The sequence below is a fragment of the Amphichorda felina genome (assembly GCF_050947745.1).
Source record: "Amphichorda felina strain 45539 chromosome Unknown scaffold_2, whole genome shotgun sequence".
Taxonomy (NCBI): domain Eukaryota; kingdom Fungi; phylum Ascomycota; class Sordariomycetes; order Hypocreales; family Bionectriaceae; genus Amphichorda; species Amphichorda felina.
In genome coordinates, this window is record NW_028145048.1 from 2,295,578 (window position 1) to 2,315,147 (window position 19,570).

The following is a 19,570-nucleotide window of genomic DNA, read 5'->3' on the forward strand; positions in this document are numbered from 1 at the left end:
CATCTATTTGTTTCCCGGGCGGCTATGGACACTATTAGCCGTTCTTTCCCCTTGTCTCCCGACACCTCTCTGAGCCCGTCGAGCCCTCGAGAGAGAAACTCCCGAACTGACTCGTCGCTGTCCCCTTTGGCACCACAGGTCCCGAGCCGAGGGCAAGCGACAATGGAACGAGCTCACTACAGAAGCCATCAGAGCCTCGACTACGGTCACAGCTGGCCGCAGTACACGGCAGAGCCGGAGATGATGGAGCACAGCACACGGGTGATGTCCTTTCGAGGACCAGCGTCTTCACCCTGGCCGAGTGCGAGTGCCGGCGGAAGAGGGAGAGGCAGCCATGACCCAAGACCGCCGCCGCGGTCGTCACAGTGGCGCCCGTCCCTCAAAGCCATGAACTTCACCACGACGGCGGCGCCACCAACGCCAGCGCAGATCGACATGCTCAACTGGTTTGGGAGCAGCGGCGGCTCGGCGGACAAGTACGCCTACTTTCTGGACCGCGGCAATGGGAGGGTCACGCGGCTGATTCCGGCCGACATGCTGCCCCCGCTGAATGAGATTCCGGCGTGGCAGATCAAGGGGTATGGGATGGAGGTTCTGCCGGCCCTAGGAGTGCCTCCTCCCAGCGGAGTTCCAGACATGAACCAGAGAGCGACGATCCAGGTATGTGGGCCTTGGGTGAGGCATAAGGAAAGAGTTGGCTGACGAACTCAGGACCCCTCTCCTCTTCGCTCAGGACCGTTGTCTCCCACAACACAGGTAAGACCATACCATATCATCCAATCCACTCCACCCCGCTGCTGCTATATAGTGGGCACGAATCTCACAGGGAGACAGGGTCAGGTAGACGGGGCCGTGGCGACGGTACGGCTGTCGCCCAAGAAGAACAAGGTGTACTGCGACAAGTGGGTTCACGAGGGCATCTGCGCCTTCACGCAGCAGGGCTGTCGGTACAAGCACGAGATGCCGTACGAAAAGGCGACGCAGCGCTCGCTGGGCCTGTTCCACGGCCTGCCGGCGTGGTGGAGGAAGCTCCAGGCCGACCAGCAGCGGCAGGGACGAGGTTCGACTGCCGACGAGGAGACCCAAGACAAGGCTGTTGCTGTCCCAGGAGGACCGAACAGGGCGCTGGCTGGGTCGGTGCCGGACACTTTGGCTCTGCAGCAAGACTGGAGAAAAGGTGAGTCTGCTGCTGCCTCTGCCAGGAGACCAGGGTTGGATGAGAATGACTAACGAGAGGGGGACTGGCAGGAAACCGACCGGTTTCAACGCAGGGACCGAGTCCCCCGTGCTCCTATCCTTTGGGACCCATCGAGCCACCTCGAAAGCTTATGCAATTGCAGTGAAGTCTGGATCTTGGCGCATAAACGCGTTCGCTTGGTATGGCTAGTGGTGGAAACGGAAAAGGAGGTCTGAGATTTTGGGAGTTGGTATTGCTTTAATATAGATAGAACTGAGCTATTTGATTTTAGTTAGGAATAAAAGTTTATATTCTTGATTCCCTAGCAGCAGACTGGTCTAGATCAGAGGTAGGTACCTACTCTACCTTGTAGCTTCTATTCTTGTTCCTTCCATCTCGGTCCTGTTGCGAAGTTGGATGAGTGATGATGGCGAGGCTCATGGACGGGTACTGAGGACCTCCCTAGAGCGGGGGCCATTGCGGTAATTTTGTGTACCCAGTACTCACATCCCAAACCGGCTAAACGCTGGATCGGAGGATCAGTGATCGGTCTACTCCCCTCTGCACCCCGCCAAACTGCATCTCACCTCGTCGGAGCTGCCTGGAGCTCCATCGTCTCTCCATCTTCCCTTCACCTCGTCGAAGCCTCGAGAACCAAACGGCGCTACATTCGCACTCGCATCGCAAATACTACGGAGCAAAGCTACCCGAACCATTGATTATACCTCGACAAGCAGCTCTGCCACCACCAATCGAGGACCTTGTCACCTGTGGTCAACCACCGCCAGCATCTAGGTCCCTCCTAACCGCGTCAGCTGCTTAGCTGATGGGCCCGCGCGACAATGGAACGGGTCTCATCCATCCTGACGAGCTTCCCTCCCGATGCGGGTTCCAATACCGGCGATAAGGAGCTTGATATTGCCATCCGAAACTATATCAAATCGGTGAATGGCCTAGGTAGCGACTTCAAGGAAACCGTGTTGTCGAAGCCCAACCAGGTCCTCCAGGTGAGTGAGGCTACTGAGGCCACCTACAGTTGGAACCTTAATGAGAATACCTGACTGATTGGGCTCATTGCAGCTTCTTGACCCCTCTGCGAACTCAATAGGCAGTCTAGCTGTCGTCGAAATACTTATCAGTGCCCTCGACCCCGCCTCTTCGGCATCCGCTGCGATCGAACGAAGCGTTGTTTTGGACGCTATTGTCAACTTCATCCTGAAGTTTGACTCACTGCAGGTGCGATATGTAGGGTCATCGCTCCTTGCGCTCCTGGAGCGAATTGGCATGGCCACGCTGTTCTCGGTACGCAATTTCAGGGCTTCAACATTATTTGCTCCGAGCCATCTTATGCTGACACCCCACAGCCTCTCGTCTCCATCGAGCTACTGGCAGCAGCCATTCTGCGGATAGACCCTACCGGCTCCATGTTCACCTCGACCCATTTGGTGTTGGCAAACCTGGCGTACAGCACAGCCTTGACAGGGCCGGCAATGCCCGTCATCGAGCATGACCTTATACACTACCCAGGAACACCACACTCGAGGGCTGCGGGACCCTTGTGCAACGCCAGCCTCCCCCCCGCTGCGTATATCTCAACAGCGACAGGCCTGACTCGCGATGTTAAGAGCACATCTGTGCTGGAGTACAACCTCGCCACCGGCCTGATATACATGTTAAGACGGGACTGGGACAATGCTCGCAAGGCTTTCGAGCGGGTTGTCACTCATCCGAATAAGGGCAAGGGAGTCAGCAAACTTATGACGGAGGCTTATAAGAAGTGGTTGTTGGTAGGCCTGCTCGGCAACGGTCAGGAGCCGACTTTGCCGCCACACACGTCGCACTCGGTAAAGACCGTCTGCGCCAGCCTCGCCGCACCTTACGCTAGTATTGCTAGTCTATTCGGCACCCCTAACGCACCTGAGCTCCGGGCTGAGGTCGAGTCGAATAGTGCTGTCTGGGAAGAAGACGGAAATGGATTGCTGATTAGAGAAGTGCTCGCGGCGTACCAAAAGTGGCAGATTATCAATCTGCGGCGAGTATACTCCAAGATACCCTTGTCCCGAATCCAGGCCCTCACTTCTAGCGCCGAGACGGGCGAGACGCTAAAGAATGAGGAAGATGTCATCTCCTTGATCCAAGCCATGATCACCTCCCACATGCTCCGAGGGGAGCTCCATATTAGCGAGAACGGCGACGAGGGCTTCCTTGAATTTCAAGAGGATCAAACTCTATCAACGGAGGAAAACTTTGCGAGAGAAATTGCACAATCTCTTCATGATGTGACTAGACTTGCCCAGGACTACAAGCTAGTCAGTGATCGCCTGAGCGGAAACAAGGAGTACGTTAAGCACGTGATTCGAGAGCTGAAGCGGGGCGACAAGGAGGCAGAAAATCCGTCCGGCAACTTTGAGACGCAGATCGAAGACGAGGATCTCATGACAGGAATCATCGCCCATGGCTGACGACTGACGGAATCACCACGTGGCCTGAGGAATAGACGGCCGATGCGAAACTTAATCAAGCCCTAGCTCCGCATAGAAGGGAACTGTGGCTTCTGGCTCATGTTCTGGCTGTGCCACGGGGCATTTCTGCATGGGTAAAAGCTAGATGTGAGGTGTGGGTTGGAGAATAATGAGATATGAAATACATGATTATGGACCAGGAGGGGTGATGGACCCTGGCTTCCGTCTCGTCATGACGGTCCATCATTTCTGTTATCCCGCTCTCCCTGCAAAGCAGCAATTCAAGGAAGGTGAATTCGTTGACATGGAAGTGGAATGGCACACTAAACCCGGGTTTCGTTCATTTATTCCAAGCTTCAGGCGTTAGTATCTTCGGTACCGCCCAAAGGTACCTTGTGAAGGTATATTTCAGCCATGTCAGAGATACCTAGAACATGCGAATGGGACGCCCACGAACCTTCTTCTCGGAATATAAACAAAAAATGTTTTCGAAACAGGATCCCGCCCACTCATCTTCAGTTCCTGCATCCTCTAGATCGTTTCGAACATCACCAGTAGCTCGGCATTGATCTAGATACGATCGATACCCGCATTCCGATATAAATTGATACTCGCATATTATCGCCAATATGGTAAAGATTCTTTCATTTGTTTCTTTTATTGCGGCCTGGGACACGGTCCTGGCAAGATACCTCCCAGAAAACAACAAATATATCTTGGACGAAAAACGTTTACACTCTTCTCTACATTCTGAGACGACGTCCGACACGAGGAGGTCTCGTGTCATTCCCAGTACCCCCAATGACACTCCAAGAGAACATTTGCCCGTCATCACCGTTGATCCTTTCGAACCAGCACCCCGGGACAGCTCTGATGTTGAGAAACGATTCTCGTGGGGCTGGGGGCTCGTCGATCTTGATGCGACCATGCCTGGGGATACCAACATTGCCCTCATTAACGGTACCCCCTACCGATGGCGCCGTGTCCGTATCTCCCAGTACCAGATGAAGTACTGGTATCAGTGGCCCCTTTATATTGAGCCCGGCCAGGCCATCACCCATCAGGCGTGGACTCATCGCGGCTGGGGCGACGTTGGGGACACGGCGGGCGAGGTCACCTACCAGCTCGAGGGGACGGACTCCCCAATGTCCTTTGAGGTGAGGTACCACGCGACGGAAGGTGTCTTTGGCTTCTATGCCTACGTCCAGTTCAACGGCGAGCTGGAGACGGACACGACCGAGAAGGGAGGCTGGGTTCAGCTGGGAGCCAAACCAATGCCGGGAGGCTCCTCATTCCTGCTAGCTGGAAAGGAACGCAGCTTCACATCCTCGGCAAGCTGGGGCAATGAAGAGACGGATAAGGTAGCCTGGATGCAGTCCCTCCTGCCTGACCTGGGCCACTTCCCCCTTAGAGAGATCATTATGGCCAGGTCCCACCACGCAGCCCTGGAAGACAATAATTACGCCGTCAAGAACATCGGAGCTAAGAAAGAGAACACGGTCACGCAGATCCACCCCGTCAGCCGCCAGCTCCGCATAGACGGTATTCGTGTACTAGATACAAGGGTCATGAAGTACAAGGGAGAATTCTTCGAAGCCCACGGAACTCTCATAGGCAACCAGTGGTACGGATCTAGGGGCGAAAAACTGGCAACCATTGTCAAGCAGATCAACGATTTCAACGCCGACCATCCCGGCGAGTTGATTATCTGGGACTTCCACCGAGAGACTTGGAGCAGCGAGAGGAGTTACAGCGAGTTCACTACTGCCGAACGTAAGGAGTTTTACGATCTGCTTAAGAAGGTCAACCACCGCACCTCCATTGGAACTACCCACGGTGGCGACGACATCACTTCCCTCCCCCTCGCCGACTTCATCAGGAATGAGACATCTTCGGTCATCCTTCGCTTTGATGACAGTTGGAAGGAGGCCACGCCAAAGACCTTCCCTGGGGCCAGACAGGGCTTCGTCGACCGGCGCAACTTCCCTGCGCGCAGTTCGTGGAGCAACGAGTACTACCTGGACGGGATGACCGAGGACCAGCTACGAAAGCTGGGGAAGCACCGCCCGCACCGCCACGCGGAGCTGTTTGACCAGCAGTGGGTACGCACGCTGACGGGCTTCGACACATTTCACATTCCCGATATGCTCGGCCTGATCGACATGGGCAGGACGGCCATGGTGGCGCTGCGCCAGAGGCTCTGGAACCGCATGACGGACGAGACGTACCCGAATTGGATAACAGTTGACACGGTGGATGGAGGCGAGTTGAGGGGGATGGTCAAGGCCATGAACCGCTGCTTCGTGTTGAGGCAGTGCGGTAACTGGGTCAAAAAGTCGAGAGATTAAGTGGATGGATATGAGGGAGGGGGAGACTAGGGAAGCCCCTGGAGGGGGAATTTGACACGAGTTCCCCTTACCTGGAAGGAACTCTCCAGAATACTGCCACAGAAGGTACCCTCCATTCCCATGGGTTCAAATAACCCCGGGGCAGGTGCTTCCCTCAGACCCTAGTCTCCCCCCGACTTTCCACCTTGTGAGAATAAATGACCATCAAGGTCCGCTGCTACTGCGTCATTCTCTTCAAGAACAAGGGCACTCTTTCCTGTTAGCCCCCTCGTGCAAGGCAGTGGAAGAGGGCAGTTGCGAGTCCCCTTTCAACAAAATCCCTTTCGTCTGCCGCCTCCTCGTCCCTTTACACCTCGACTTCTTCTCATCATCACAGAGCTCACAACTCCTTGCTTCACTCCATCATCATCACCCGACTCTACTACCATTTCTAAGAAACGCATAGCCTTTCTCCTCTATCCATCCCGCATACTCACCATGGCACCCCCTGTGAGCTCCGCGTCTACTTCAGGCGCCACCAAGACGGACGTTGTCGTCACCCGAGTTTAGTCAAACTTGGAGACAGCCACCGTGACGTTTTCTAACGTGTACCCCTGGGAGGTGCCGACCTGGCCTACCCACGTGGCCCGAGGCATGGACGGACTCCCGAACCTGGACGACCTTCCCCAGATGAATGAGATAGATTATCTTAAAGAACTGGCGCAGTCCTATGGCCTGAACCCGGGAGAGCCAACACCGACTGTGACCATTGATTTGGAGGAACCACAAGAGCCAACTGAGGAGGAGTCTGACGATCATGCGTCTGACGAGCACGATATATCCGACGACCCGGATGAGCAGTTTGGCATTCCTGGCAAGGCCCCGACAACCATTACTCTGCATGATCAGTCGAAACCCACCCACGGACCAGAGGAACCCACAGACCCAACTGAGGAGGAGTCTGACGACCATGAGGCGTCTGACGAGCACGGTATATCCGACGACCCTGACGACCAGTTTGGCATTCCTGGCAAAGCCCAGACAACCATCACTCTCCACGACCAGCGGGAGAGTGGAGCAGAACCAACCAGACGCATGTTTGACGAGTACGAGGATCCGTATGCCATGGAGGAGGAACCAGCTGATACAACTCAAACTATCGAGGCAATTCATACTCTGAACGTTGACATTCCCGACCTCCCTGACCTTCCAGATGCAGCGGGCCATGGGGTGTCACTGATGAAGTTTGGATGGGTTCTGGTCGCAGCACTTATCGGCCTGGCTGTTTAAACCGTGAGCTCATGGTTACCTATGTTAGAAGAAGGGTTTGGGCCGTGTATTATGCCTAGAAAATAAGAATGACGGAGGGCTGGCCTGTGTACCACTCTTGTGTTGCCTACATAATAGCTCGGATACTGCCAGTGGACTCAATAGGACTCCGAGGCACCATACAATGGGTTAGGTGGACGGAAGACTTCGCGTTAAGTTGATAATCGAATATTATTAGGTTGCTGCATGAGTGACCCCTCTAAATGACCGAAGCTCCACCCCCCGACCATGACAATCCAACTTGAGACTTTTGTTTACTCGGGCATGTGCTTGAAAGGCTTGGCCAGATGCTCCTGGCAGAAAGGAAGCTTGCCAACAGTCCAAATCTCAGTGTCCTGGGATGCGTGTTAGCAGAAAGTAACAAGGGGCTTGTGCTCCCCGCTAGTGAAGATGATAGGAATGGGGACGTTTGGGAGGTGGATAGGGAGACGGCTAGGGAAGTAGCCGGGGAGACATACGGGCTTGAGGTTCTTCTTGATCTCGGAGTCAAGGGTGCCGGCCTTGAGGGCAATGATCTCGGGGGCGGCGTCGGGGTCGTGGGCGACGGGGGAGCCGCAGTCGGGGCAGAAGAGGCGCCAGACGGCCTTGCCGGAGGAGCCCTTGTCCTCGTACTTCTTGACGGGCCCGTTGATGGTGAGCTTGTCCTTGGGGACGACGGCGACGAGCGAGTAGGTGCTGCCGGTCTGGCGCTGGCAGTTGTCGCAGTGGTCGTAGCCCGTGATGAGGGGCTCGTCGACGTCGGCCGTGTAGGTGACGGCCTTGCAGAGGCAGTGTCCGGTGAGAGGCATTATATTAGTCGATACCGATATTATTCTTGGGATTATTAGTTGGAGGAGTTCGTGCTTCCTGATCGCTCTGAGCTGGCTGGTCGAGGGGTCATGGCGGGGTTAATATATACGGGCTACGGGCGCGCCTATTATAGCTCTGGTGGGGCGGGAGGATGGGGCTCATGACGTGAGTGTTTGGCGACATTATCCAGGGCGAGCTGGACTGGACTGGACAGGTCAAATGGATGGTGGCGATTGGGCTAAAGCTCGGGGGCGAGTTGTCTCTCGGGGACGTCTATTTGTCTCTCGGGGGGTCTGCATGGGCCATCCATCGCCATCTTGGCCCATTGTATTATTGCGAGTTGATTCTTTTGGCCGCGAGCATCGTCGTCCCCTAGGCGCGTTGAGGCTTTGGCTGGCCGTTTTCGCCATGCCTCTTGCACAAGCCTTTTTCCCTTACCCTCCTCCGTCAGTCTCAGCTCATACCCGCCCCACCATCAGGAAACAGACGCCTTTGGAATGCCCGCCCAGCTTGAGACATGACGGCAACTGTGCCCAACAATTTGTCACGCCCGAATCTGTTAACCGCGTTCTCGTCCATTCTTCAACTTTTGTTATCGAGTACGGAGTATCGAGGAGGGGTATTCGGTGATCCGCCCAATATGGTGTGGGGCCATGACGCATGCAATGTATTTGGAATTAGAGGTGCATCATGCACATGGATAATAAACCCGTCACTACCCCACCGAGGGGGCGCGAATTCAGGGTTCCAAAAAAAATAAAGGCGGAGTACGATGCTCACAGCTCAAGGCCTCCTCGCAAGATGGCAAATCATAATAATAGTAGTCGTAGAGTCGTATTACTCGCACTACTAGTATTCGTACTTCGTAGCTGAGGTGCGACAAAACCAACGTGTCCACGCGTGTCAGAGTCTCGGGTTAGGGGTGCAAGGTCTCGGACTCGCGCCGCCAGGGCCCTCATGGGTCCGATATCATCGTGGAATTTGTCAACGTCGCCGCTTGACCATTATAAATGCGGGCGAAGAGGGGGGAAGGTCGGCTGATGATAATGCATTGCATTGTTGTTTCTCCTCCTTCTAGTGCTGACGATTCGCCTGCCGTCTTGCATGAAGCCATAGGGGGGGGGGGGGGGGGGGGACCCGAAATCAGAGGATACGAGGTCAAGGTCAACCTGGCTGCTCCGTCTTCGTAGCGTTCATGTTACTAGCGGCTCCGGCAAGGATTGAGGCTATTGTCCACGCCGACCCCACGTGCCATACCGTCTCCATTAGTTCCAGAACTTGAACATGGCCGAATACGAACCTGTCCGCCAAGAAGAGCCTTATCACGGCTGCCCCATATGCCTTCTTCAGCTTGGAATCCCGTTGAGAGAGGATAAAAGCATCCATGGATGAGATGCGGAAACACCGAATATCCGAACTGGCGCTTGGAGTCGCATGGTGCTCTGCCGAGGTCATCGGTCGCTTGATGGCTTGAGGCCGCTGTCGCAAAGTTTGAATGAGCTTGAAAGTGATGAAGTCGGTCATGGTGTTGGCGTGTAGTGGTGGCGACGGCTTCTTCATGAAGATCTTGGGCAGCACGTCGGGCCTGTCAACCCAGATCGTACAGCTCTCTGCCAGCTCGCAGAAGATTGCCTCGATATCATGGGCATAACCCACAAATCTCGAGTAGAAGCTGGGAGTGAGAACCTTGATGGTGATCTCCTCTCGCTCAGAGGCCCTCTGGGTTGCATTGGGCGACATGAAAGTCTCCTCCGCGCGCTCCTTGACCCCACTCGGGATATATTTCACAATCAGTGGCGAGGGCGAACACTTGACAAGAGAGCGCAAATATTCCCGAAACGAGCCTTCAAGGACCAGTTCTGTCGTATCTGCATGCCTTGCTAGACTCTCTTGCAGGGGCTCGGGGCGATACCAGACATGGAGCTGACGCTTGAAGAAGAGTACCGCAGCCTCCTTGACAATCCTGGGAAGCGTGGCAAACCCGACCCAGAACCAGGAGAATAGAAATCCCAGCTTCTGGAAGGGACCCATGGTGGATGGATCAACCGCATCCCCTTCCGAGAATAGACGTGCGACCAATTTAGAGTGTCCCTTGGATGACGATAGGTTGATGGTGATGTCGACGCCCCGAAACCCCCTCAAGTTCCTGCCCAATGGGTCTGCCGCCAGTAGAGAGTAGGAGCCCTTGCGGGAGTTAAAAGGCGAGACGTGAAAGTCCTTTTCCCACGAGTTCTTAATCGTAGCTCGAGGCATCTCCGCCTGACAGTCCACACGGGCAGGATCCGGGAGTCGCCTGGAGTCGGCGGCGAGGTCCCGAGTAACAAAATAGGGTCTTCTCTCGTCGAATGTGTTATTCACCTCCAGAATAATTGCCGAAAGCACTTTGTCCTCAGAGTACAGATACCAGAAGGAAACAGGGTTAAAGTGATATCCTAGAAACCTCGCCGCGGTGACGAGGTAGGCATAAGGGTAGTCGGACGGCGCAACACCCTGGGTCGGATATAGTCAGTCACTGGTTGCCATAGATGGTAGTTCAAATCAAACCTGTGACTCCAGGTAGTTGTCCAACTTGCGACGAAGCCCCAGATGGCCAGATCCTCGTTCAAGATAGTCGGCCGGGTCCACGTCGTACCAGGCCTTGGGGAGCCCCAGCCTAGACACGTCGGCAGAGACGATGCCATTGATGTTCCCTTGGAGCCCAACTGGTATACCAACCAGCAAGTACGAGTAGGAGAATGAATGCTTCTTTGGAAACAGCCTTGTGTGCGTTGTCCTGGCAGGAATCAAGTAAGGCCGGCTGAAGCTGTCTTGATTCCGGATGGTTTCAGAAAGCAGCCATTGCAGGCAGTAGAATGAGAACCACGCAACGGCTGTGGCCCCCAGTGCTTTGAAAGAAGCCGTTCCATCAACCAAGATGAACAATGCGGGTTGAAGCTGAGATCGCTTCATCCAGCAGAAGAAGACCAGCGTGAGGAAGCCATTGCGTAGGCCACCAAAGAATACAAAGTAAGCGAAAGTGAAACAGAGAGTGCGCAGAAACCGCGGATAGTCGTCGAGAAAAAGTTCAACTCGGTCCCAGAGAAAAATGCACGGAGCAAGTGGCGACTGTTCCGAGATACTGTCCATAGAGGTAGATTGTGGGAAACGAGGCTGGAAGGCTTAATATGGCCTCTGGGGTGTGGCCCGGGGGATATACATAAGTTAAGTACGTAAGCTCTCTGGGGGGTTTCACACCACCTGTTAAAAATATTCTGCTGAGTCGCTAAGACGGTAAAACATGGCTTATACAAGGGGGTGTTAGAGTGTCTTGCCGTACTAGCAGGGGATTATTCAACAGGTGGTCTGAAACCCCTGGTCGGGAATCACCCCCCCTCCCCCCCCCTCTCCTCCAGCGAACTTACTATACCGTACGTAGTAAAGGGCGGGAAGTCTACTCGTCGTAGATTATGTCACCATTCGTACCATTTCGGCGAGCTTTGTAGGTGCAATCAAGGTTCTCGCTAGGGTTTGCTAGAGACGGCCAACGATGAAAAGCTGCTCATTCCCACACTGCGCGCTTCATGAGGTAGGTACTACAAGATGTAGATGAATTGCAATAAATTACAATCAAACGATTTCTATACGTAATAATGCTAGCTGACTACCACTATTAGTATATCGAGTTGGAGGGAGACTACATGTAGTCCACACGCACATGCGAGTACACACACACACACACGCATGAGTGGGACCCACAACGACAACGATTGAGCTCAGTCGGTGGCACAGCCAGCCACACAGCAGAGTTACCTGCTCGAGACTGACCATTATAAGTTTATAACTGAGAAATATAGAATATCAGCCATCAATAATACCCTCCAAATCTATATATAATTTTCCTGCTTTCCATTTTGTACTTAATCTTCGACTTGTATGGGGAAGGAACTTTTACGTTTAGCCTCATACGCTGCTGTCTGTCTGGAATGGCAGTGCTTTTATGAGCAAATCACCTTTTGCCGCTTGATTCTCCCCAATACAGCGGTGGAAGACTTGGAAAGAGTCATAAAGGGCGATAGGACGGGGGCTAGGCTTCACCCTGTCCGTCATATTTGCCTTCGTATCAACATATTGAAGTATACGTGCTCGTCCTGCTTCGAGGCAGAGAACAATCTCACGATCAGCCGCTATGTCCCTATAAGTCTCTCTGCCATGGAGATATATACACCCGAAGACTTTATAACAACGGAGGTTGTTCATGCGTTTACGCGAAAGCTCATACATATTCTATGATTTTCCAATCAGCCCACATTGAGTTGATAAGTTGATAAGGCTCTTACGGAATCCTGTGATTTTCCACAGGGTCTAGGCCCATGGGGATTCTTTCTTCTTCTTTTGGGTCGATTCACAAGGTACGGAGTACATTGTATGGCTTTGCTTGTATTCCAGCTCCTCAACAGGCCAACGTATTAGGCATATATTCAGCAAGCACAGAAATTAGCCGTAGTGTGGTAGCCTTCTACCGGCCATTGCTCCCGCGTTGGCGATATGCTGAGGCACTGGATATATATATGTATATATTATATATACATATATTGGTACTCAAAGTCGTCATTCAAAACACCTGTCGCTGCCGTCAGTGCCGTCAGTGCTGCCACTCACCACCATGATGATTGATCAGCACCGCCATTGCCAGAGGCTGTACCCACTGCCCAGGCTATGGCCGAGTGGCATCGTACAACCCCTGTCACCGAACAGCGCCTATCACTAGATTTACCCTGTCAGCCTGGAAATTCACGCTCTTTATTTTTCCCCCCGAAAACAACAGTACACGCCTACTAGACGAAACCACGTCCTAAAGCGCTAGTGTATTCCCTTTAGGCTTCACGTTCCTCCCTTCTGTGACAAGCGAATATAGTCGCAACTTGAAGCCAAATGCATGCCGAATTACAGGCCGGCGCGGCCCCGCTGAGCAATCTCCCAATAGTTGCCCTCGAAACGGTCCTGCAGAGCCTGGACCTGGCTTCAATCAAGAACCTCCGACTTACTTCGCGAGTCCTTGGTGGAAATTGTGTTGGACCTCAATTCAAAAGCTTCTTCCGACATCCCAAGACAGACCTATCTCAGCACAGCCTCCGCAATCTTGATGCACTCATCTCCGACCTTAGACTCGGTTCTGCGGTAGAGAGTGTTACCTTGGTGGCTGTGGTATACGATTTCGAGACCTTGGAGGAAATTTTAACAACCAAAAGAAAGAATCATATCGAGAGCCGAGGAGGGATTCAGGAGGTTACATACTCTACATGTTCCAAGGAGGAATTGGTCGCGACGCGGGAGGAGCTCGATTGGATGCACGCCAGGCAACGGGAGTATGACGATCAACATATTCCCACCGTCGCAGATGAACTCGCGTCCATTCTCAAGAAGCTAGGGCAGCTCAAGAGCCTCAGACTAGACGCCAGTTGTGTCCAGGGACTCGATGAGACTCGCCCAATTTCACTCGTTGACGAATTGGTCCCGGTTTCCATCAGTGCCTCCCGAGTCTTCTCCATCGCCACACTGGCGATGGCCAAGAGCAGAGTCAACGTTGGCACGCTTGAGGTTTTCAAAGACGCGATTCAATGCAGTGTGCAATCGGCAGACATCACAAATCACATGCACAACCTGGAAGACGGGAACTTCAGCATGTCTGGGCAGCACATCAAGGAGTTGGCCCTCAGCTTTTCGACAAGGGTCTATATGGAGCTCGAAGAGGCTGGAGGCGTACATTCACCGAAAGAGTTTCCGGCAAGGCCGCGTTACGATTATCAACTTGATATTGACGAGAATCCACATGCACTGGCTCCGGACAACTTTCCCGGCGTGGCAAGGATGCTTGGTCACACCCCAAACCTGGAGACACTTGACCTCCACATGTACCAAACAGCTGAGGGGAACGGGAAGGCGTATAGCCAGCTCTTCACACATGTCGCCAAAGACGTGCAACTCCCAGCGCTGGAACGAGTTATACTCCGGGGTCTTTACGTGAAGGGAGAAGATCTACTTCTTTTCCTCACGAACCACCCCAATATCAAAACCCTGCATCTCCTGACAATCTCCCTTTCTGGTTCTTGGCAACCGATATTTGCGCATCTGAGCACCATGCCTGCCCTCGAGTACCTTTGGCTATCGGCACTCAGGGGCGACGGCAAGACTGTTAACCTTGATCCAGAAAAGGAGAAATTCAGCCAGCCGATGGACCACAGGCGTATAAACCCTGCTAGTAGGTTTGACTGGTATCCGCTTGGCGGGAAGTCGTTGGTCCATACACGGGAAATATACCACGAGGAACTGCGAGAGGGGCTTGATTTTAAACCTAGTCCTGGAGGCCGCCTCATGGGATCAGGGCGGACGATGCGGTTCCATCAATCCCAAACTCTTCTGTATGGGCGTCACTAAGTGGATGTGCTGGGCTGCGTAAGCCCCGACAGGGGCGGAGTCTTGTAGTCTGCACGTGCTATAATACCAAGAGGCTCGTCTCCCAGTTATTGAGCGAGGTTGAGCGAGTAACAGAAGTCACTCGAGTTCATCGCAATGGAGTCCCCTGCGCTGCACGACGAATATTCTCTTCACTGGCAATTGATCATTCACCTTTTGCATACCAACCCCCCCCCCCCCCCCCCCCCCCTTTTCTCCTCAGATAATTGCTCGTCTTGCCCTGGCGAACTAGCATATCTACCTATGGCCAATCGCACGGAGCTCAGGATGTCCTCCGCTGCTTGCATTTGTCGTGAAACATATGGCCATTACGGGCAGTAGATCTTGTGAATTCAGCGCCACAGTTGGGGCATAAGTAATATGTCGGGTTCTGGCCGGACATCTCGCGCTGGTGCCGGAGGAAGTTGCTGAAGGTAGTAAACTGCCGACCGTTGCAGCCATGCTCCCAGCAGCGTGGCTTGGGCGGACCACGTACGACCCTGACGTGACCACCCTCAGGAATAGTTGCTATGTTGGGATGGCCTCTCCCATAGTCTTGCGTTGTAGCTCCAGGAACCTGGGCCATTACATTGCTCCCCTCCAGGGTCCATCTATCGGGATGGCCACTTATAGAGCCAGGTTAGCGCGTATCCTCCATTGGCTTACTTACTTCGTCGTAAACACTCACATGTGTTCTCTCGGGGGAGAAGAGCTGTCATTGGCATCAGTGCTTTGCGGGTTGCTGGCATCGAGGCCGTCGGCTCTGGCCTGGAGGTCGGCTAACCTTGCCCTCAATTTAAGGCCTGCCAAATCATGTCAGCAAAGAGCACAGGTGATTTCTACGGGGGCAGGAAGAGGATGGGAAAGTACGGTATTCTCGTTGCAAAACGCGGTTCTGGATCCTCTCTCTCTCCCTGGGGTCTTTAATCTTGGTCCAATCATCATGTCCCCCCAAAAATTGACCAGAAAGGTGGGCGCCCATGGATCGTAAAGCAGCAACTTCCTGATGTAGGAGCCGCACACGTTGGAAATCAGCAGGCTTAACGGCGATGCTCCTCGTTGGGGCCCATGGTCGGCCACTCGGCTGAGCTTCTTCTGTTGGCTCTACTGCTTCTGATGGCTTGGTGGCAATCCTCTGCACGCGGAACCACATGGCGCAATCAGATCTGGTACTAGGCGATGTAAGTTTGCCATCTATCCGGATTGTTTCATGCCTTGCTCACCATTGGACATTGATACCCTCGAGCACATTTGTTACTGTGCCGCAGCGTGGACACTCGCTGGAGATCACGGTGGCGGCACGGAATACCATGCTCATGTTGACTCTCATCCCTCTTCGGAGGCAGAAGTGGAGCGGGCGATTGGTGTCGAGGTCTGCCCCAGAGGAGCTCTCCTCGAGTGCATACTCTCGTCTTAGCACCATGTCGTGGCCCTTGCGGCCTCTGAAGTGGTCCGTAAGCAGACTATCGAGAGTCTGCAGCATGTGAGAACAGAACTTTGGCAGATATGGGAAATTTTGAAGGTCTACTTGCAGTCCATTCTATAGAATTCAGCCACTCGGATGGAATTGGGAGCTCATTGCCAAGGGCGTCTTCAAGTACGGCAGGGAAGTCTTTGACCGGGTCCAGCGGACGGAAGAACATGGAGTTGGACGCCGCGAGCTGTAGGTTACCAACCGATTCGGATATCTGTATGAGAAGAGCCTTCACTTCAAAGATACCGGAGAGCGTGTCTCTGGCAGCCCCCAGGATGCCCTGGCTGTTCTTCTCTTGAGCCACGAGCTGCTGACCCATGTCATCAAGTTTCTTCGTTTGTTTCGCCCCAACGTGGGTTTGGTCTCGCAGTAGCTGTGCCAGCTCCTCTCTGCTTTGACATGTATCGGACACCAGCTGGTAGACTTGGTCGATCCGGGAACGGAGGACGGCATTATCGACTCGAGCAGAATTCCTAGCGACAGGGTGTGAACCGCATGAGCACAACCACCTACTCCCTGAAGGCACCTTGGACAGGACTCACCTAGCCGCGAGGCCCGATAAAAGAGAAAGCCTCTGAATGCTATCTTGCATCCTTTCCCGTAAAACTCGCAGCCGGTCCTTCTCTCTCCCGCACCACTCAATCTTCTTATATATCCGCTCAACTTTATTCCTCGACGCCACAACGCCCAGGCTATCTTGGTATTTCGGGCAGAAACGGCCGAGGGCTTCTTGGAGGAGGCCTCCACACTGGTCGACGACGGATCTGGTAGCATCTTCGAGCCCGTCTAGGTACGGGGAATACTCGTGCTGCTGGTACGTGGCGACCACCTGGACGGCCGACGTTAGTCAGATCCATCATCCATGGCTGCATGGAAGGCATCTACGACGGACATGCATCAGCATGCGGACAAAGGAGTCGATGTCCTCTCGCAGCTGCTGGTATTCCCTGGCACTGTCCCCAGTGACAGCTCTGCTTCCGACGCCGATTGCTCGCCCCAGCTTGACAGCTACCTCGCAGATGGCGATGATGTCGCCCAGACTGCCGAAGGTCAGAGCAACTTCCATGGCGGCGGGATCGCGAGACGGGTGGCAGTTTTGACACAGAGAATGAAGGGAGGGATGCGATGGAGGGATCGTCAGCCTTACCATGGTCCGGTAAATGGGCGACCCAGAGCTGCTGCATGCATGATGCAGGCCAAGCCACAGCACAGCCCGGCTGGTAGAATGCCTTGTGCCTAACTCGAAGCAGCGTTCTTCCCTAGTATTGACATCGTTATACACATTACGCTTCTCACCTTATTCCTCCGTTGAACTCGGAGTTGTATATTTTATATAAGCACTGGCGCTATTAGGCCTGTAAGCTCTTACTAGCAGAAACCTAGTGCGCGTACTTCTACTGGGCTAAAGATTGTCTACCCTTAGGGATGTGGGTTGACTTTATTAGCTGACTAGATGCATCGATGGGTATTGATATAGTATAGAGATTACTAGAGGTATATCTCATATATTAAGAGTCATTAGTTTCACGGGTTTAAAGCAAAGTATCCACACTGCATATATAACTTAAATCCTATCTACGCGGTTATTTCTCTCCTACACAGTGCAACAAGGCAGATTGCGAATAATTCATTTTGAAGTACCCGTCATACGAAATTCTTTGGCAAACGACATGCGCTCGTTTGTTTTGGCTTAACGTTTCATGGCTATATTAAACCTGATCTAAAAGAATCCTTTGCTTATAACACCCCAGCACTAACTGCTAAATCGAAAACGTATACTTCTTTGGAATACTCCCAAAATCGCTATGATTGTTATTTTCTACCCATCCACAGGTTTGATCCGGACATGGAGCCCGTTGGCCGGCCTGATCGTCGACCCTCCGTGGTTGATCTTGGGCATGGCTGCCTCAGACGGATCTCGAAACGAGAAGTGAAAGCGGCCGACCCAGTTGGCGAGCGTGCAGGCCAGTTCGGCCACGGCAAAGTTCTGCCCGATGCAGTTCTTCCTCCCGTGTGTAAACGTCATGAAGGCGTAGTTGCTCTCGGCACCGCCGCTCCCCGACGCGCGGAGGATGCTGGCCTCCTCCAGGCTACCTACTTCTACTGCTGCTGGTGATGTTGTTGTTGGTGTTGCCGCTGTGAGCCAGCGGTCCGGGTTGAACCGATGGGCTTCCGGACCCCAGAGCGCGGCGTGTCTGTTGGTTGCCCACAGGGACAGCATGACATAGGTGCCCCTGGGGACGAATTCGTCCGCAATCGTGGTATCCTTGACGGCCTCGCGGATCGTCAGCGGCGTGGGGGCCATGAAGCGGAGTATCTCGGAGCACACAGCCGCCAGATATGGCAGCCGGTCAATATCAGCCGCGGTGATGGAGGCAGCGGCGCCACCGGCCTGAAAATTGTCGGCCATCTGCTGTTGCGATGATGGCGACGGGAAAGGTAGGTGTCTGCGCACCTCGGCGCGAAGGCGGGCTTGGACTTGGGGATGCAGGCAGAGCAGGTACATCGCCCATATCAGCCCTGCTGCTGGACCTTCGTGACCGGCGGCCAGGAAGGTCATCATCTGCTCCACAATCTGCTGGTCGTCGAACGCGCCGCTTCGGAGGAGCGTGGATACAATGTCTGCTCCTCCGCCCTCGCTTGCCTGTTTGCCATCGACACGCCCAGGCGCGAACCCGAGGCTGGCTCTCTTGTCGCTGACAATGTCCTGGCAGACCCCTGCAATCGTCTTGGCAGCGCGCGCGTATTCAATGTTGCGGGTGACCGGGAGGAGGTTGACCAGGGGTCCTGGGAGGACCAAGTAGAGGAGGTCGAGGATGATGGCCTGGCCCGACGGCCTGTAAACGTCGTGGTAGGCCTTCATGATGGGGCTATCCGGGTTTCGCAGACAGCCGAGATCCTGGCCGAGCCCTGCAGCCCCGAGTATGTCTAGGGAGAGTCGGACGGCCCAGTCGTCTACGCCCACAATGCCCTGTTCTGTCTTTTCTACAGCAGAGGAGGCCAGCGCCACTTGGGCCATGGCTTCTGCCGCCTCGCTCGCCTTGGCCCAGAAGACCGGGTAGAGATTCTTGACGCGGCGAAAGGCAAAGGCAGGCTCCAGGATCTTGCGCTGGTGTCGATGCTCGCTGCCCTCGGCCAGCAGCACGCCATGGCCCAGGACACGGCTGATGGACCACCGCAAGGGAGCTGGTTTCTCGAATGCATCGTGATTGTTCACTGGGAAGGTAAGACAGCAATGGCACAGAAAGAAGCCCTCCGTACATGTGGCGTGGGCCGCCTACCCGGCCCAGACATGACAATGGGATAGATTGCGCAAAGCGTACCTAGGACATCGGCTATAGCTTTTGGGGACACCACGAGCAGTCGTTCTTGGTTCAGAATGCCCAAGTAGCGAATCAGACCCTTGTTTGGGATGGTGTGCATCCTGTGCCGCTCAGAGTCAGCTTGGCTATCAGCTTGGCTACCAGCTGCCTCACTGTATGCACTCAGGTCTTACCAATGGAGCAGGGTCACGCCCGGGTTCGCACCAACAATGCTGGGCAACTGGCCCAGGAGCCAATGGCCTCCATCTGGACCAGGA

General features: G+C 54.1%; 8 protein-coding genes across 8 annotated transcripts; 4 read left to right on the plus strand and 4 right to left on the minus strand.

The window, feature by feature from the left end:
• Positions 1-387: 387 nt before the first annotated feature.
• Positions 388-1,230, plus strand: ACO1O0_002277 (uncharacterized protein; the record flags this gene model as incomplete). Its single annotated transcript, XM_083191749.1, has 2 exons — positions 388-660; positions 835-1,230. The coding sequence occupies 2 exons, from the start codon at positions 388-390 to the stop codon at positions 1,228-1,230; spliced, it is 669 nt and encodes a 222-aa protein (XP_083052963.1).
• A 789-nt stretch (positions 1,231-2,019) lies between these two features.
• Positions 2,020-3,639, plus strand: ACO1O0_002278 (uncharacterized protein; the record flags this gene model as incomplete). Its single annotated transcript, XM_083191750.1, has 3 exons — positions 2,020-2,184; positions 2,258-2,479; positions 2,542-3,639. The coding sequence occupies 3 exons, from the start codon at positions 2,020-2,022 to the stop codon at positions 3,637-3,639; spliced, it is 1,485 nt and encodes a 494-aa protein (XP_083052964.1).
• Positions 3,640-4,565: 926 nt separating this feature from the next.
• On the plus strand, positions 4,566-5,987 carry ACO1O0_002279 (uncharacterized protein; the record flags this gene model as incomplete). Its single annotated transcript, XM_083191751.1, has 1 exon — positions 4,566-5,987. One exon carries the CDS (start codon positions 4,566-4,568, stop codon positions 5,985-5,987), a length of 1,422 nt encoding a protein of 473 aa, XP_083052965.1.
• A 477-nt stretch (positions 5,988-6,464) lies between these two features.
• ACO1O0_002280 (uncharacterized protein) lies at positions 6,465-7,256 on the plus strand (the record flags this gene model as incomplete). The annotated part of the gene is made up of 2 exons (XM_083191752.1): positions 6,465-6,476; positions 6,537-7,256. The coding sequence occupies 2 exons, from the start codon at positions 6,465-6,467 to the stop codon at positions 7,254-7,256; spliced, it is 732 nt and encodes a 243-aa protein (XP_083052966.1).
• Positions 7,257-7,549: 293 nt separating this feature from the next.
• Positions 7,550-8,083, minus strand: ACO1O0_002281 (Mss4-like protein; the record flags this gene model as incomplete). Its single annotated transcript, XM_083191753.1, has 2 exons — positions 7,550-7,630; positions 7,754-8,083. The coding sequence occupies 2 exons, from the start codon at positions 8,081-8,083 to the stop codon at positions 7,550-7,552; spliced, it is 411 nt and encodes a 136-aa protein (XP_083052967.1).
• Positions 8,084-9,248: 1,165 nt separating this feature from the next.
• Positions 9,249-11,210, minus strand: ACO1O0_002282 (uncharacterized protein; the record flags this gene model as incomplete). The annotated part of the gene is made up of 2 exons (XM_083191754.1): positions 9,249-10,574; positions 10,629-11,210. The coding sequence occupies 2 exons, from the start codon at positions 11,208-11,210 to the stop codon at positions 9,249-9,251; spliced, it is 1,908 nt and encodes a 635-aa protein (XP_083052968.1).
• Positions 11,211-15,735: 4,525 nt separating this feature from the next.
• On the minus strand, positions 15,736-17,056 carry ACO1O0_002283 (uncharacterized protein; the record flags this gene model as incomplete). Its single annotated transcript, XM_083191755.1, has 4 exons — positions 15,736-15,990; positions 16,118-16,463; positions 16,533-16,819; positions 16,883-17,056. 4 exons carry the CDS (start codon positions 17,054-17,056, stop codon positions 15,736-15,738), a joined length of 1,062 nt encoding a protein of 353 aa, XP_083052969.1.
• A 753-nt stretch (positions 17,057-17,809) lies between these two features.
• On the minus strand, positions 17,810-19,413 carry ACO1O0_002284 (cytochrome P450; the record flags this gene model as incomplete). The annotated part of the gene is made up of 2 exons (XM_083191756.1): positions 17,810-19,206; positions 19,314-19,413. The coding sequence occupies 2 exons, from the start codon at positions 19,411-19,413 to the stop codon at positions 17,810-17,812; spliced, it is 1,497 nt and encodes a 498-aa protein (XP_083052970.1).
• Between the last annotated feature and the right edge of the window lie 157 nt (positions 19,414-19,570).